At 40.2% G+C, this 16,415-nt stretch overlaps 1 protein-coding gene across 4 annotated transcripts; it reads right to left on the minus strand.

The window, feature by feature from the left end:
- Positions 1–641: 641 nt before the first annotated feature.
- Positions 642–15,618, minus strand: GNG4 (G protein subunit gamma 4). Of its 4 annotated transcripts, none has more exons than XM_042796214.1 (3): positions 15,517–15,618; positions 8,384–8,489; positions 642–1,413 (listed from the first exon to the last, which is right to left on the minus strand). In XM_042796214.1, the coding sequence occupies exons 2-3, from the start codon at positions 8,477–8,479 to the stop codon at positions 1,285–1,287; spliced, it is 225 nt and encodes a 74-aa protein (XP_042652148.1). In that variant the 5' UTR covers positions 8,480–8,489; positions 15,517–15,618; the 3' UTR covers positions 642–1,284. The 4 variants fall into 4 exon arrangements, with proteins under 4 accessions (XP_042652148.1, XP_032865497.1, XP_032865515.1 ...); XM_033009606.2 differs by lacking the exon at positions 15,517–15,618 and adding an exon at positions 15,256–15,388; XM_033009624.2 differs by lacking the exon at positions 15,517–15,618 and adding an exon at positions 14,662–14,812.
- Between the last annotated feature and the right edge of the window lie 797 nt (positions 15,619–16,415).

Consider the following 16,415-nt stretch of genomic DNA (forward strand, 5'->3'; position numbering starts at 1 on the left):
AGTGCTCCAACAAGATTGTCTCCTGCCTGAGGTGTGGGGCTGACTTCACAGGCATTTCCAAGGAGTGACACTTCCAGCATATTGTCACACTGTACATACGAAGTACTGCAGTGAGGAAACTCTCTTAATACATCAGAGAGGAGCTTTCACTTTCTTTTTTAAGGAGAACTTTAAAAAAAAGATCTACAATGTAACAGCTGTTTCTATCCAATACCTTGATTGAGCTTATTTTTACTTACCGAAGAAGACAGATCAGTCATATTCCATACGTCATTCTTTTCCTCTTGCTGCACCTGGAATAAAGTCAAAACAAAAAACCTCCCAGAACCGCCACAAACGACTTGCTGGTAACTTATCTCACAACTAATCTGTGGCTACAGCTTATACAAACGTAGCGGCTGTTGATGGCGCGGTGGTCTCACCGCATGTTCTGCACCACCACTCATTTGCCTTTACTCTCCATCCCCATAAAGTCTTACTGTTATGGGCAAAAATCATGTAGAGAGCTGCTCAGAACATGTACTGATCAGGGCAGATTTACACTCTCCGCTAAGACCCTTAGGAACAGCTGATATATTACAGTTCAGTTTACTTCCAAAAATAATTTGAATCATTATCATTTAAAATAAGATACAAGCAGCCACATTTTTCTACAGTTTTATTGATGCAGTCCTGGTGTGTAACTATACATCTTCATTTTGCTTGTAGTTACAGTGTTGCTTTACTGATATTGGTTTTGTAGTCAAGTTTATTACAGTCTTCACAAAACATATTTATAAACACCACTCACTCTGTAAGACTCATCGTTCCAAACATCGTAAATCGCCGGCATTTCTTCCTACATAGTGCTACTGGAGGAAAGGTCACACTACGCTTTTTAGATATAAATTTGTAAAGCCAAATGAGTTAAATTCACCTTCCAAAGAAAACAAGAATGTTAAAAATAGCTTCAGAATCAGTATAGCCCATTTAGGTCTCAGAAAAATCTATGACTGGCAAAGAGATCTACAATTTGATACTGTACTTAATACTTTCATTAAGACCAAAAGAACCTTTATGAAGAACTGAAATCAAACTTGAACATTGGTCTGAAATATAAGGATTACCTTGAATTTTGTAGGATTCTGTTTTAAAATTTTTATTTTTTACCAGAAAATGCATTACCTTCTAAAAATATTGTAGCTATAGGCTAAGTATTGACATCTGAAGGAAAAATGCTAAAACTAAAAGCATGCAACACTGATACCAAATTTTGGCAGAAGACATTTTTAATCGAAAACTGACTCAAAGGATAGTACAAAAGAGTTTCTTCTCCCTAAAGGGGTTTTCAGATGCAGGCACTGGAATAATAAGGGGATCTTCTGCAATATGAGCATCGCAATATGCCAATAAATCTGCTGCAGCCTTGGATACCTAATAGAAGAGAAGAGAGAACTACTGTAACACTTAATTCTGAACCAATCAGCATTGCATAAATATTCTTCATATAACACATGACAATGGAGGCTCTCATAAAATAGGAGTAGATTGGTTTATCCTTTAAATTACTAGAGATCACAACTCTGAATTTTCTCTTACTAGGCCTAGTAATCCTTATATGCATTTTATTTAACATGGTGATGTCAGATGGCATCAATTTATATGATTCATGGTCAGCTGTTCCTCTCCATCAGAAGGATGGTCAGGAGCATATACTCATTAAAACCCCTATATGCTAATGGCCCATAACCAATAGGGATTCTCCCTGAATCTTGTGTTTCTGTATGGGTTGCCTGCTTCAGCACTTATTCCCAGTCATTGTTTGCAAGGATTTCCACAAATACTCTCTCTACTCTTTGCTCCTCTGGATGGAAAACAAACAAACAAAAGGTTCTTTAAGCACATGACCTTGGGATTAAAAAGAAATAATAAATCAGGAGCAAAACTTGATCATCATGTGTCATAGTTCTCATTTAAGTGAAATATTGCTCTTTTTAGCCAAGTCAGACTAGTATCTTCTGCATAGTAAGTTATTATTAGTAGTACTGTATTCATAGGATTAATTTAAATTTGAGCATTACTTCAATATTTTTTGTCTTAATATTTTTATACTTCTAAAATTAACAATTCTAAAGTTCAGAATGTTGGTTTGTGCTTACTGAAAAGTCCTACAGAAAGGTAACAGTGTGTTGACATACGAGGTATTTTGCATGAAATGAAAAATGAAATATTAAACCATTTCAGCCATAGCTGAAGCCTTGTAACCTTTGCAGCTTTGTGCCATAAGAATATTGGTGACATTAGGCCACTGTGACTCATTTTTTCAAGAATTTAGAATGTATATACGAAATATTTTGTTCTGCTCAGCAAGATATTTACAATTATCTGTATCTCTTCACTTTGCTTAATTATTGTGTTTTCAGTATTATGATAGTTGAGAAAATGAGATAGGAAGTCTTTACAAAAAAAGTCTTTTCTCTGAGCACCATGACAGCTTCTCCCAAGTCAAACAGTGAGGTCAGCACGTTTGCACAACCACAGTGAAGAGGAAAAACAAATCAGGTTTCTGGTATTTTTCTAGCAGGTGTGTCACCACTGTTAGCTTTAGCTTCCCCACACCCTGCTCGCTTTGGCATGAATGCAGCCTGTAGTAGGCTTCAGATTAGACCTACAAGGTCAATGGATGTTGAATCATGATTTGTGTGAAATTTAAATTAACCTCCATAAGAAAATAACTGACTTTTTATTTTTTAAATATCCCCTAAAACATGCCTTTGTAGAATGCTTAAACCCATGAAGTACCTACGGTTGGCATGCCAGAACAGAAAATCCTCCTAGCAGAGGAAGCAAGGGTGTTTAGGTTATTTAAAATTAGTTTGCCTTTGAATTGGCCTGTAAGACAAAAGGGTGGGCAGAGACACACTACATGTGAACAACAGATCGATGAGCCAATGCGAAGCAGGAGACTGAGCACTAAGCTGAGAAAATCAGCAGAGATATTCAGAAAGACCAGTGTTTCTCAAGAGAGAAGCAGGTCAAACAAAAACGTGTGGAAAATGACAGACTTCAAAGTACAAAGAAAGGACTGTAATTTTCAGATATACTTCAACTAGCTACTTGCTAGGCAATGACCAAAGAATGAGGCTTAGGGTGTGAGGGCACTGCCTAGAATAGAGGGGTAGAACTGCAATGAACAAACAGAAAACTTAGGAATCCTATCATATTCCCAGTTTTAATTTAAATTTACTTGTGAATTTTTAAAAAGCAGATTCTCCGACGAAAGGCACAATGTAGACAGACTATGAAATTGGTGTCAAGCCCCCAAAAGGATCAAAAGACAGAAAACATACTTTTCTTTGCTAACGCCCTACGCTGTACTCCAGCAAAGCATAAACATAGAATGTATCCACTGAAGAGATTAGTATGCTTCCAGTAACGTTAGGTGGAACATACCAGCACAGCATTTTGTGGAAGTATTTTCAAGTAATGACAATCACCAATACATTCATAATTATTGAACAGATACATTTTAACTTTTCTATTGTACTTCAAGCTCAGCTGCATGTCTCAAGCTAAGGCAGTTCTGTGCTCTAATTATTAGCTGGTCCTGACCTCTTGCATTCAAACAGAACAAGTCAAACTCAGAACTGCGGGCGCTAACAAAAAGCTCGATGACATTTTCAGTGCTATGTCATAATAAACGTTACGACCACAAAACTTAATGGAGACCTAGTCTAATTCTCTGGGTCCCAGAGACAGGGTTTATCCCCAGCACATTTCATCTTCAATTATTAAGCTAATTAATAAGTCATTTTATTCATGAAACCAACAACCTTTTTAAGTAGACTGACCCTACAGAAGCAGGGAATCAACACTGGACTTCAACAGACCAACCTTCCCATACGTATCTTGTTTGTTCCATGTATTGATAAGCAACATCGGCCCAAGTACATTGCTTTTCATCCAATGCAAGAGGAGTACAATTTCAATCATCTTTCTTATAAGAGATAAACCTAGTGATATCACTTCGTAACTGTTTATATATTACTGTGCTTTGACATCACATAACGATAAAAAGGATTTTCACTAGCAAAAGCATAACATAAATTTTTCTATCTAACTTGTCCTCTAGTGCTGGTAGGAATGCTATGAAGCAGAGCAAGCACTTTCTTCAACTTCACAGTGTTTAAATCACCAATTAGTTTGCTTTTAGACAAACCCTAGTACGATTTAGACGAAAATAAACGTGCAACAAGGGACCGAGGAACATGATCACATTTCAACACATTGTCACAAATTAAACCTGTACTAGGCCATGTATTTTCACGCTTTCAAAAAAGAAAGGTCTGGGGAGGAGAAATCCTCCTGTGGTCATTACGGTAGTTATAAGAGTGAATTATGGCCATTTCTCCCCTAGACGTGGAGTTGCTCAGGCTTGCACGGTGCGATAGTGACCACTCTCTAAGGGGAGTTCAGTTAGCTGATCCCATTCCAGCAATGAACGCATCGGTTCCCGTGGCTGTGTGCAGTGCTGGCCGAGCCAGAACTGTGGCCAAAAAAAAAGAGCAAACTACAGTGTTGCCTCCAGCAAGTTTCCTGCTCAGCGTTATTATTCAGAACAACAGTGGCAGAAGACCTCTGCACTGAGCATCGCATTAAGGCCACAGCAGAGACGGCTGCTTTAGCGCACGTCGGCGCACAGAGGTTGCCTAACGGCCAGTACTGTGGTTTGTTACTGTACAAAACAAACGTGCTCATCGTCCTCTTTGCGTCACTGAGGAAGTTAAATGAAGGCCACTCTATCATAGGTTTTACTCACCGTTAGGTTTATTAGTAGCTGAATGCTGTTGGACAGTTTCAGAATAGCTTTTATCAAGAATTAAAATAAATGCGTGTAATTTGAATATTCAAATGAAGCTAACACATTTATCATTTCAACTCTCCTACACAATACAGCTTGGTCTGCAGATTCAAAGTAATTTATACGTATTGCAGAAGTGGCTAAAAAATGAGATTCCAGTTTGATTGATGAATTCTAACAGAAAGTTAACATTTCATTTTTTTTTTTAATCTTTTAAAGTGCATAGATAGAGAGGATGGAGTATATAGGTATCATGCCAATCCCACATTTTATACAACTATTTTTATTCTGGGTAGTGAAAAATAAATCTGGTTGTCAAACTACCAGAAGGAAAAAACACAACAAAACACTCAACCCTGATGCTTTAAAGAATTAGTCTCAGGAGGACTGTGGAATTTTACCATTATATTTCAGAATAACAGAGGTGATAAAAACAGCCAAAGTTAGAACATAATCCTGTTAGCTGCACTAATAATTATAAGCTGCACTGACAGGACAAAATGCTGCAATTACTATGTCATCTGTCTTGTCATGGATTGTGACTAATTACCATCCTTGCTACGACACCCACTCTGCTTATCCTTTACCTCTAAAACAAAGACATTCACACACACCTACTGGCAACCCCACTGCTTCTCTCCCAACACTACTCAGAACCAGTTAGGAATATTTTCTACCTTCTTAACAAAAATTAAAATGGAATAATAACTGATACACCAAGATTCTTAAATGTCAATGCACTCCTCCTTGCTCTTCTGCTTGCAAAGCGATTAAATTACGTTATTCTGGGGACAACTGATAAAACACCAATATTACCTTTGTTTTCTCAACTTTACTGCTTGCATCTTTAGAAGATGCATTATATGACTAGTCATGAGGCCACTGTTCATCTAGTTTAATTTGATGTTTCCTAGCTTGGAGCCTATTCCTCCTGGTTTCTACTTACTTCTCCAATATAATTCTAGCTGTTCCTCTGTGGGCAAGTAAGGCAGGTTCAAATGACAATCCTTCTGGCATTCTTACAGTTTACAAAAACCCACCACAGTAATACTCCTTCCAGCTACCAATCAGTGCACCAATAACTTCATCCCCCCCTTTTAAGTTGTCCTGTTTCTTTCATACCTCAACAGTGAGTTGTTTGTGGAACCTCAAAACACTGCACTGCTTGCTGCTCTGGCTGGCTATAGGAGTTGATTTTTAAATCAGTTGAAAAATCCAGAACACAGCAGGGGAAGAGCAACTACATGTTTCTAACTACAAGATTTTAACTGAGCAGACCCAACTCTTGCTGGCTCTAGCAGCTACTGTGCATAGAAAACCAAGTGCCTCTGTAGTAGAAAAGTGAGCTGTTACTTTTGATTTCCCCAGTCAACAACACAGGCACCTTTTTAACGTCAACAATGTGGTCTTGTCTATTATGGGAATAACTACTTGGCTATAGCTACTTGCTAAACAGTGTTTAATTAAATCATTTTGAAAGCACTGATCTTTGGTTAAATGTCTAACTAGTTTAAGCAGATGCAAAACACCAGAAAAAAAGGAAATAAGTTAATTTCTCTGCCTTTACAGTTATGTTCCAAGAACTCAAATTCTCTTGTTGAAACCGCTGGAAAGTATCTTGGTAAAATTTGGCTACAATGAAACAGAGACTTAGCTGTTTCAAGATTAAAAGGCAAAGCAAATCTAGAGGGAATAAAGAGACAACCGACCTCTTCTCACAATCTCTCATATACTTGTTAAAAGAAATTATAGAAATCAATAAACATTTCGCTAATTGTATTTGGTTTATGTTACTATAGGAAATCCCAGAATACTGAAACACACCAGATTTTCTTTGGGGCTTTTTCAGTCCCAAGGTGTTTTGAAAGGTGAAATAATTGCACTTTCAAGCTCTTTGTTTTTTAGGTCTGGCACACTTGCTAATAACTGTGTTCTTTTTAATTAAACTAAACCGTAAAAATAACTTATGTCTTTCTTACGTATGTAATTAAGAACATTATACATCTAACTAATGAAGCTATCTGCATAACCTAGCTAATGATGTGGTAAGTGAAAGCTACCACTGATTATATAAAAACAAGTTTAAGACAATCTACTAAGTATCAACAATTTCAAATTCCAATAAACCGGGCCATATTTTTCCAACCCTTTCCTCTGCCACTCAGGCACTCCCATTCCCTTCTTGTCAGTTCTGTGGTTCATGCTGCTGCAATATGACCTGAATCAGGGGACTGACCCCACTGAACACTGAAAAGGCAGACCTCCCCTTACTGAAGGAAATAGGAATATCTGTCCCTGTGAACAGGCATCTATTACACAATCAATTTGTCAAGACACTATGCAAGATAGAAACTGTAGTTCTGCAAATTCAATGACAAGATATTGCTAAAAACTGTGATATGAAATTTATATTTTCATATGAGCAAGATTGACTACTCATGTGAATTGCACTAATATTTCTGAATGACAAATACTTTCTGATTAATGAGTTTATTATCTGACACTATTTAAAAATTGTAATTATATACTATTGCCCCCAATGCTGACTACATGCAGAACTTCAGCACACAGGATGAATGGTCGGACTGAGTTAAGACTACATAAAGAATTTAATGTACAACACTTCTAAACTGTCTCAGTGGGTTTGTAACCTCAGTTACAAACAGTTATAGTCTGTAACAACTCAGTTACAGTTGTTTGCAAACTGATTATTTAAATGCATTCCTTTCCATCGCTAAACTCTTCTTACTTGTAGAGGCTGGATTTTTCAGCCAAATGATTATTCCTTATTTTCAGAGGCAAAGAGAGAACAAAAAAATAGATGATCATTGCATTATTAAAACTTTCTATGACATTATTAGCTTTTAAGTGCTCGATTAATGTAAAAAATTTTTGCCTAGTAGAAGGCAGAATGACAGGGAAGAATAATCCACAGACTTTTCTGGTTAAAAATGTTGAGAACTTCCATTTAATATTGCCTTTAGTTAAAATATTTAATCCACATACATGTAGAGGCATAATAAAACCAAATCTTCACATACAACAGGCTATCAAGTGTGCAGAATCATAACTGAACATTGCAATCATGCATATTTTTTGTGCAATAACGTCTGTGCTAAAACAAATCAAATCAAAGCAATTCAGCTCTTCTCATTATTATTCAAAAGTATTGCAGTATCTTACAGACTTATTCCAGATATTAAAAAAGAGAAAAACAGAGAAACTTGAGCTGCACTTACACTCAGCTATGGGTGACAAAGAGCACCTGCTCATCTGCCAGCTGGTTTTAAGTATTTCACAAAATACCACTTCTGACAGACGTAAAAGGCACTCATACAGAAGCAGACTAGAAGCCAGTCTTCAGAAATCGCTTCACTAGAACCAAGCAGGTAGTACGTAACCAATTCACAGCACTGAATATTGTTTTATAGCTCAACACAGACTTTTTACTTAAGCTGATCGAGTCCTTCTGCAATATTAAAGGGAGGCTGTGCCACAAACTAGTGAGTGAATTCAAAACATCAACAATAAGTCTAAGTTTACCTTCATCCTATCCATGTATGCTTCCATTTTTAATTGCTCCACAGCTTTTCTGGCTTGAGATATATTGGCTGTACTGTTTGACACTAGTTCCTTCATTTTGTTTTTCCTAGAAGAGACAAAGTTGAGACAATTTAAAAGTATAGGTAGCAAATACAGCAATTAGTGAGAGAACAGTTACCTGAAATCTAACCAACCCTTGCACACCACATTGACACTGCCAGCCTGTAGGTCACAAATACAAACCAGACAACATTTATTTCTGCTCTCTTGTTCAATAGCACCTTACTGCATTACATATTTGCATCCTCCACTGCCAGTGTTCAATCTGAATTCTGCAAACAACATACAAATACAGAGTACATGGCCATTATTTCGGTGTAGAAATGGTTGCCCTGGTTCAGATTGCCAACGCAGAACAGCTGTTCACAAACTGACCTTGCAGCCATTAGGCAGTTTGGCTCCATACCCCAGTTACACCTGGTAACATGAAAAAAAGTTCAGAAATGTGTGCAATGGAAATGAATGCCACACTGCTCTCACAGCATCAGAGAGAGAGAAATTTTAAGATAGAGAACGAGGCGAAATTCTGACTATAGATTTAAGGACTTTAGAAATGAGGTAATAGATGAAGAAGAAAATGCAGTGGTTTCCAACTTTTTGCTTACACAACCCCAGTGAGATCTAAAGATGACGACTAAAAACCAGGACAGTATACTATACAATATAGGAATGCATTATTTTTTTTTTTAATACATCTGCAGCTCTTGGGGAGGGACATCTAATTAAGGTATGTCAGTGCTTGGTTTTCTTGCACTGCTACTCCCCGAGGGCTTGAGGGTAAATCAGCTCCTTATCATTCAGTCCTCGGCATCTTTACCAGATTAGTCACGATGACTATATTTGAACTTCAAATAAATTTACAACATATATACCCTAGGTGGTCTGCATGTTAGCAGACCTTTTGCTGACACCATTATGCAGTGGTGGTCCAGCACAAGTAGCAGTTACTGTTTGGAAGTCACTCGAAGTTGGGCTAAGCGCCCATGGAAAGAAACATAAGACAGGATACAGATGACCTAGACAGGTCCTGGACTAGTTATGTTACCTAGTAAGACTAGGTGCTAAGGTTTCAACCAGCCAAACTCTCACCTACGGTCCTGTATATATGGTATGTCACAAGTGCCACCTGAAGCAAGATTAATCTAGCACCGAGCGTTAGAAACCAATACAAAGTTAAGCAATGCAAAGGACACAGGGTGTGAGAAGCAGATGGGATGCAGGAGAAAACACACAAAATGAGGCATTTTGTATTGCTACCAAAAGAGTTTTAAGTTCAGGTCTTTCAAAATGACTACTTCCAGCTTAATTCTGGACATGAAGTGAACACCTAGAACTACACAAATTTCCCTTCTTGAACCCCAATAGCTTACCTGATCCAAACACTGGGGTATCAGATACAAACAGGATATTAAGTAGGACACAGGAAACACTCTTGTAAAAAAAGAAATTGTATATACAATGTCTTAAGCATGTTAGAATCAATGGAAGGACACAATCCAGACCACAAAGAGAATGAAATAACTTTTTAACTGATCTGATTTTGCAACACAGATGTTCAAAGGCAAAGATAGCCACTTCTTCTCCTTTCTACAATCAGTAATCTGTGTTGTAACAAGGGATGGTGGAATACAAATACAGTGGTGAACCATGATCAACACTAATTTGAAGCAGCAAAACAATCTTTTTCAGCACTTGTTTAAGTCTAGGCAGGGGAAATGCTACCTTAATATATATTAATTGTGCCAAATAAAACAAGAGCTTTAATATATGCCAAGACAAAGAACAATTTTTCTGTACACGTGTGTGTCATTTGAATGGAACATGAGTTTCCCCCTTGTGTGCATTTTGATGAACTAAAATTGTGTCAGAACACAGTAGCTTTTTTTTTTTTTAATCCTGTCTTGGTCTTTGTTTACAATCTTTCAACTCATATTCCTCACAAGGCATGGGATTAAATACATGTGAAGGAACTGGCTTTGCATAAAATGCCATGTACTGTACAAAAACCCACAACCAACCAGCAGCCTCCAAATAATTTTCAGATGTGTTTTGACTTGCAGCGGACAAGCGGAAAGGATACGAGACATTCACAAGAGCAGGAGGTTCTGAACTACAGCTTATCTGTGGACTTTTTGTTTGATGCAGCCCTCTAGCTTTTAAGTCTTAACCTATCCATACAGATAAGAACAAACACATTTATCTGTGTTTACAAAATGATACCCCCACAAGTATGAATCATTTAAATTTTGTTATAATCTCCACAGTAGACTACTAATGACCACAGAGCCAAAAAAGTCAAAGCTAAATGAAGTCACAGAGACATTTCTACATTTGCCAAAGCCCAAGACTAGAGGCAAATTGGAAATTTGATTTTGAATAATACATTTAAATTAAACTGAATTAAGTAACTGAAACTTCATGAACAGTCTAGAGAATTCCAGACTTCCCAAGCTTTTCTGGCAATTCATTCACTCAAACCATAAAAGTTGTAAACACTAGAGATAGATAATTTAAATCGTCACTGGCTGCAAAGTTGGCAAGAACACCGTTTCTAGCACTTCCAGCTAGTTTTTAAGTATCTACTGAACAAGAAATTGAGTTAAGACCATCATGGAAATTTGAAAAAGGATACTGGGCACAAAAATGCTTTAAAAAATCTAAACTGTTTCCAAAACAATGCCACAAACATAATATGTCCTTACTTAGATTCTGAAACAGCAAATGGGGAAAAATTTAAAAAAGAAAACATGTATCTTCTCTGTCAAACTATTTCATGATATCAGAAAACAATTAGAATAAGAGGCTTCATAAAAAGAACTTTAAAAAAGGAAGAAGTCTGGCACTAGATGTTTCAGCCACTGGAGAAAATTTCCACTTAACCTGAGTAAGAGGTTTGTTTATACTCTGAAGCACAAACATTTGTTCTGTTCCAACTCCTGCTCCTACCCTGGCCTTTACATGCACTTAAATATTTAACTACTGTATTTATGGAAATACTTAGCATCCATTTAAGTATCTAATCTCTTTTTTTCATACAGACAATTCTGGTTCCAGAACTTTATAAAACTGATTTATCTTGTTTCACATTTCACTTACTGAGCTACATATACCTCTACTTTCTCTCACTCTCTGCAAAGACAGTACAAATACAGTACATATTTGTGCATCAGTAAAGGCCCTGTTACGTATGAAGCGATGTTGACAATGAGAATTGTACTCACTTTCAAACCAGCTGCGATGAACTGGTCCTCTTTGCCAACAAAGCTTTGGCTGAGACCTGGTTCTGCTCTCCTTAGGACCTGTGATATTCTTTAATATCCTTAAGCTTAATATTCTTTCATCAAATAATATTGTTACTTAGAAATAAAGCTCTGGAGAGAAAATAAGTTTTAATAACAAGAGAGTATTGTGCACTCTCTCCCTGAACAATCATCCCCTGAAATGTGAAGCCTCCTCCTTCACACACCCTCTCGTGGGATGTCTCTTGGTGTTTCCTTTGAGACTGCAGCCTGACAAATGGCTCCAACCCTCTGGCCTAATACAGCTCCTTTTAAACAATCAAGTATTCTCGAGGCCTTTAGACCTCCAGGAAGGCACAGTTAGCTTTGTATTGTATCTGGGGGGCAGCCTATAGGATCACGAATAGTTTTGAGTTGGAAAGGACATTTAAAGGCCATCTAGTCCCACCGCCCTGCAATGAGCAGGGACATCCTCAACGAGTTCAGGTCGCTCAGAGCCCTGTTCAGCCTCACCTTGAATGTTTCCAGAGATGGGGCATCTACCACCTCTCTGGGCAACCTGCTCCAGTGTTTCACCACCCTCATCGTAAAAAAATTCTTCTTTATATCTAGTCTAAATCTACCCTCTTTTAGTTTAAAGCCAATAAATACCCCTTGTCCTATCGCAACAGGACCTACTAAGAAGTTTGTCACCTTCTTTCTTATAGGCCACCTTTAAATACTGGAAGGCAACAGTAAGGTCTCCCTGGAACCTTCTCTTCTCCAGGCTTAACAACCCCAACTCTCTCAGTCTTTCTTCATAGGAGAGGTGCTCCATTCCCTGATCATTTTTGTGGCCTCCTCTGGACCCTTTCCAACAGGTCTGTGTCTTTCCTGTGCTGAAGACCCCAGAGCTGGACGCAGAACTCCAGGTAGGGGTGGGGAGGAGCCTCACCAGCACAGAGTAGAGGGGCAGGATCACCTCCCTTGACCTGCTGGCTGTGCTTTTTAATGCTCAATCTCTCCATCTTTTAAATTACCTAAAAAGCCGTGGACCAGAAATTACTCAGCTGGGTTCACTAATATTCATTCCTGGTTGTTTTTTCCAGCAGATCCCTATTAAGTTAGATAGATACACACATCCTGATAATCACCGTAGTTACAGTAACTATGTTAGTGATCAGACTACGTGCAGCCAACATGTTACTGATGCATGCCAGTATACCTAGATTATATAGGGGCTCATTTATCCTGTGTATTTTATGCAGCACACTGAGCTCATTTATCAAGACTCTGTGACTCTTTTCTTTAAGGAGAACACTGAACACGTTAACAAAGAATAGTGACAGCAGCTACATGGCCTTTTTCAGCCAAGTATTTTCTGCTGACTGGCACACCCTGCTAGCCAGCCGTTTCCTAAAGCATTGCTCCCAAAAGCTGCGTAGTGACAGCCTCCCAGCCAGCTGAATTTTCTGGGGTTTGGAGGTTTTTTACCCCACATAAACTTCATCCTTTTTCTGGGTGCAGCTAACTCAATTGTGCCAAAGATCTTAATCACCAGGGCTCATAAAAATGCTTGTGAAGAGCAACTTTTCTTTATTTGTTTTTAGATTAGATTAGATTGTACCCAACAGCACTTCAAAAGCCAACTTACTTTATGATAACCCAGGAAGCTGAATAAATATTTGCAGGTATAGCTTGACCTTGCACAGAGGTAAGGAGTGCAACCTACATTCACCAAACTTTATAAATACTTCTTAGTAAAATGCATAAAAAGTCTGAAAATGTGAGTAACATGGAAGCAAAATATAATTTTCAAGCTCTTCAGTATGGATTTCTACAAGCAACAGGGATGAAAAGCTGCACGGCAAGTTTTCCCCCCTCCACTTCCAAGTACAACCTCAAAATGCCATACCAAGAGTGACCTGTAGAAATCAATCTAGAAAGCTCTAAACCCAATTGTTCCCTTCTATTTTCTTTCAGCAATCTAAAGTGATGGACCTGAAATTACTAGACGAGAAAACCTGGGGTTCGTGACTCAGAAGAACACTTTCTGCACAAGCTCTGTACTTCTTGGGCCATGCAGCGCAATAGAAAAGTTAACCCAACCACGCAACTAAATCCTAGTGACATTTTCAGGAATCATCCCTGAATAATGACCTGCAAATCACATTCTAAATTGCAGAAAGATCCCCACATTTCATTATCCAATTGCAAACACACCAAAAATTTACAGCCTAACAGCTCTTAGATGCCAAAACGGTATATCAAAGGCATTTCAGGGGGAAAAAAAAAAAAAAAAAAAAGTTCTACAGTTGCTGTTTAGGTAAGAGAAACTTAAAAAATACCCTTGTGCTAAAAGCACTAGATATCTGAGCTAGCATCACTGTCCACACAACACAGGTAATTTCCCCTTCATCTGCAGGGCATGAAAGAGATATGAACAACTGCCCCTGCTATCTCAGTTCTTAGTCCAAAATTCACCCCACCTGATACAGCTCTGTAAACAGAGAGGGAGGCTAAGGAATCCTTTTGCTTTCTCTATCCCGCGGCTGCACGAATAAATAATGGAAAATTACTACAACTTTGTATTCCATCCACTAAGGAGAAGCTTTGTGGTATAAGCAGTAATGATTAAAGGCAAGACTATCGGTCACGATAAGGAGAGAATAAACTTTAATACCATAAATACGGTGACTTCAAAAATAACTGCTGATCGTGTAACTGCAGAACAGCCAAATTTCTACAGCTCAGTTTTCATCTAACATAGGTACTGTACCCAGTCCAACTATCAAGTTCCAAAAATTCTTGCCACCTTGCCCAAATTTTTTATCCAAAAATATCATCTTGCTTCTCAACATTTAAAAATCTATGGAAACAATGACTGAAACAATGTGACATTTCACAAGGACAATCTTTTTATGCAATATATTTATCATCAGCATGCAGGTTACGTGCACGTACAGTCCAGAAAGTCTGAAACAGCAAGATGAGACCTACCTACTATTTTACCTCTTTGGCTAACTTGAAAGGATAGCTGTGACCTTTTAAATAAATATATGGGGAAGTCTGATTATTCCACTTAAATCCTGTTTAAAACACATTTGAACGGAATTGTAACATATAAAGTAAGGAAAACACCTCTGAGAAGCTTGGCACTTCGTTACCTGCAGGACAGAAACATTTTTCAAGTTGTTATTCTGAGTTTTCTGTCTTACTGCGCTACCTTAACCGTTTTGCTGTGCAGCAGTTTCCAGCACCGCACATGAGGAATTACCGCCAGCAGCACCCGGGCAGTGAGATTTATTCCTCCATCAGCGCGAAGCAGTCAGGAGGAACAGCAGCCGCTTGCTGGCGGCTTCCCACCCGCCAGCTGAAGGAATAACGCGCTGGGCAGAGACCCCAGACCACCGCCCGCGGGAAGGAGCACCCGGGGTCAGAGCAGGTTTTCCGGAGAAGGACGATGCCGATGCCCCCCCCCCACCCCACACCTCCCCCGCAGACAACAACAACGACAAAACCCGAAGCTCGGCGCTGACTTTTGCGGATAACGGGGTAACTCCGCGACGTGCGGCGGAGAGCGGCGTTGTTTACCAACAGCCGGCGGGGCCAGGCGGGCTGCCGAAGGCAGCCGCGGGTTTTCCCAGGACACCGGAGCCGTCACAGCGATAGAGAAATCCCCTCACGGAAGCGCCGCTGCCAGCCCGCCCGCCCGATTAACGCCTTGGCCAGGGCCGCCCTGCCCTGCCCTGCCCTGCCCGCCCCCGGTCCAACCGCCCTCACTCCGCCTCGCCCTACCCGACACCCTCTCCCGCGCAGCGGCGGGGTGTCGCCCGGCGCCGCCGGGGCACTCACCGTGCGGGGGCGGCGGCAGGCGGGGAGGGCGGCTGCTGGCAGCGCGGCTCGGCGCTCGGCAGCGGCACATGGCGCGGCGGCCGCGGACGGGCGAGGAGGGGCGGGGCGGGGCGGCCGCGGCCAACGGCTGCCACCGCCCTCGCGCCTCCCGCGGCGCAGCCCCCGCCCCGCGCGCGCGGCGTCCGGCCGCCCTCAGGGCGCAAGGCGGGAAGGCGGCCCCGGCCCTGAGGGAGACCCGAGGCGCCGCCACGTCCCGCTTTCGAGCGTTGCCTCCCTCCGTGCCGGGGCAGCGGCACCCGGCAGCAGCGAGCCGGCGAGCGCTCGCCTCCCTGTTACTGCTACAGCCACTCCCGGCCCCCGTTCCAGCAGGCGCTCGGGATCGTCCAGGTGTTCGTAAAACGTCGAACGGGCATTGCCTGTACGACACAGGGGGTTGGGGTAAAAGCCCATAGTGCCTGTCCCTTTCTCACACCGAGCAAAGGAAGCATGAAGTAAAAAAAAAAAAAAAAAAAAAAACCAAAAAAACAAACAACCCAAACCCCAAAGACCTAGTCCACGGTGAAAAAAGGAACCACTGGGGAAAAGGGAACGCTAAGACTCACCTTGTCAAGGCTAGTACGTCAGAATAAAACGATTCTGCTTTATAGATCGATTTTTATATACTCCTCCATTACAAATTTAAGAGTGAACCATAAAGGTCAGTGGCAGTTAAAGTGCCCATTAACATTTTTAACTGAAAAAGTTGTCTGACCTGATAAAATTAACACTTTGGCGGGAGTACCATCACCACAATCTCATTTATTTTGTCCCCCAAGAAGGTGGCTGTTCACTCTGGAGATGTACATTTGTCACCCTTTTCTTTTACCCTGCCATCAGCACTTTTTTCTCATTGCATCTTA

Source organism: Tyto alba, unplaced genomic scaffold, assembly GCF_018691265.1.
Source record: "Tyto alba isolate M040663 unplaced genomic scaffold, T.alba_DEE_v4.0 Super-Scaffold_22, whole genome shotgun sequence".
Classification (NCBI taxonomy): Eukaryota; Metazoa; Chordata; class Aves; order Strigiformes; family Tytonidae; genus Tyto; species Tyto alba.

Coding starts and splice junctions, on each gene's coding strand:
- GNG4 (XM_042796214.1), bottom strand. CDS start 8,479: ATGAAGGAACTAGTGTCAAACAGTACAGCCAATATATCTCAAGCCAGA. Junction 1,414..8,383: donor CATACATGGATAGGATGAAG/GTAAACTTAGAC, acceptor CTCTTCTATTAG/GTATCCAAGGCTGCAGCAGA.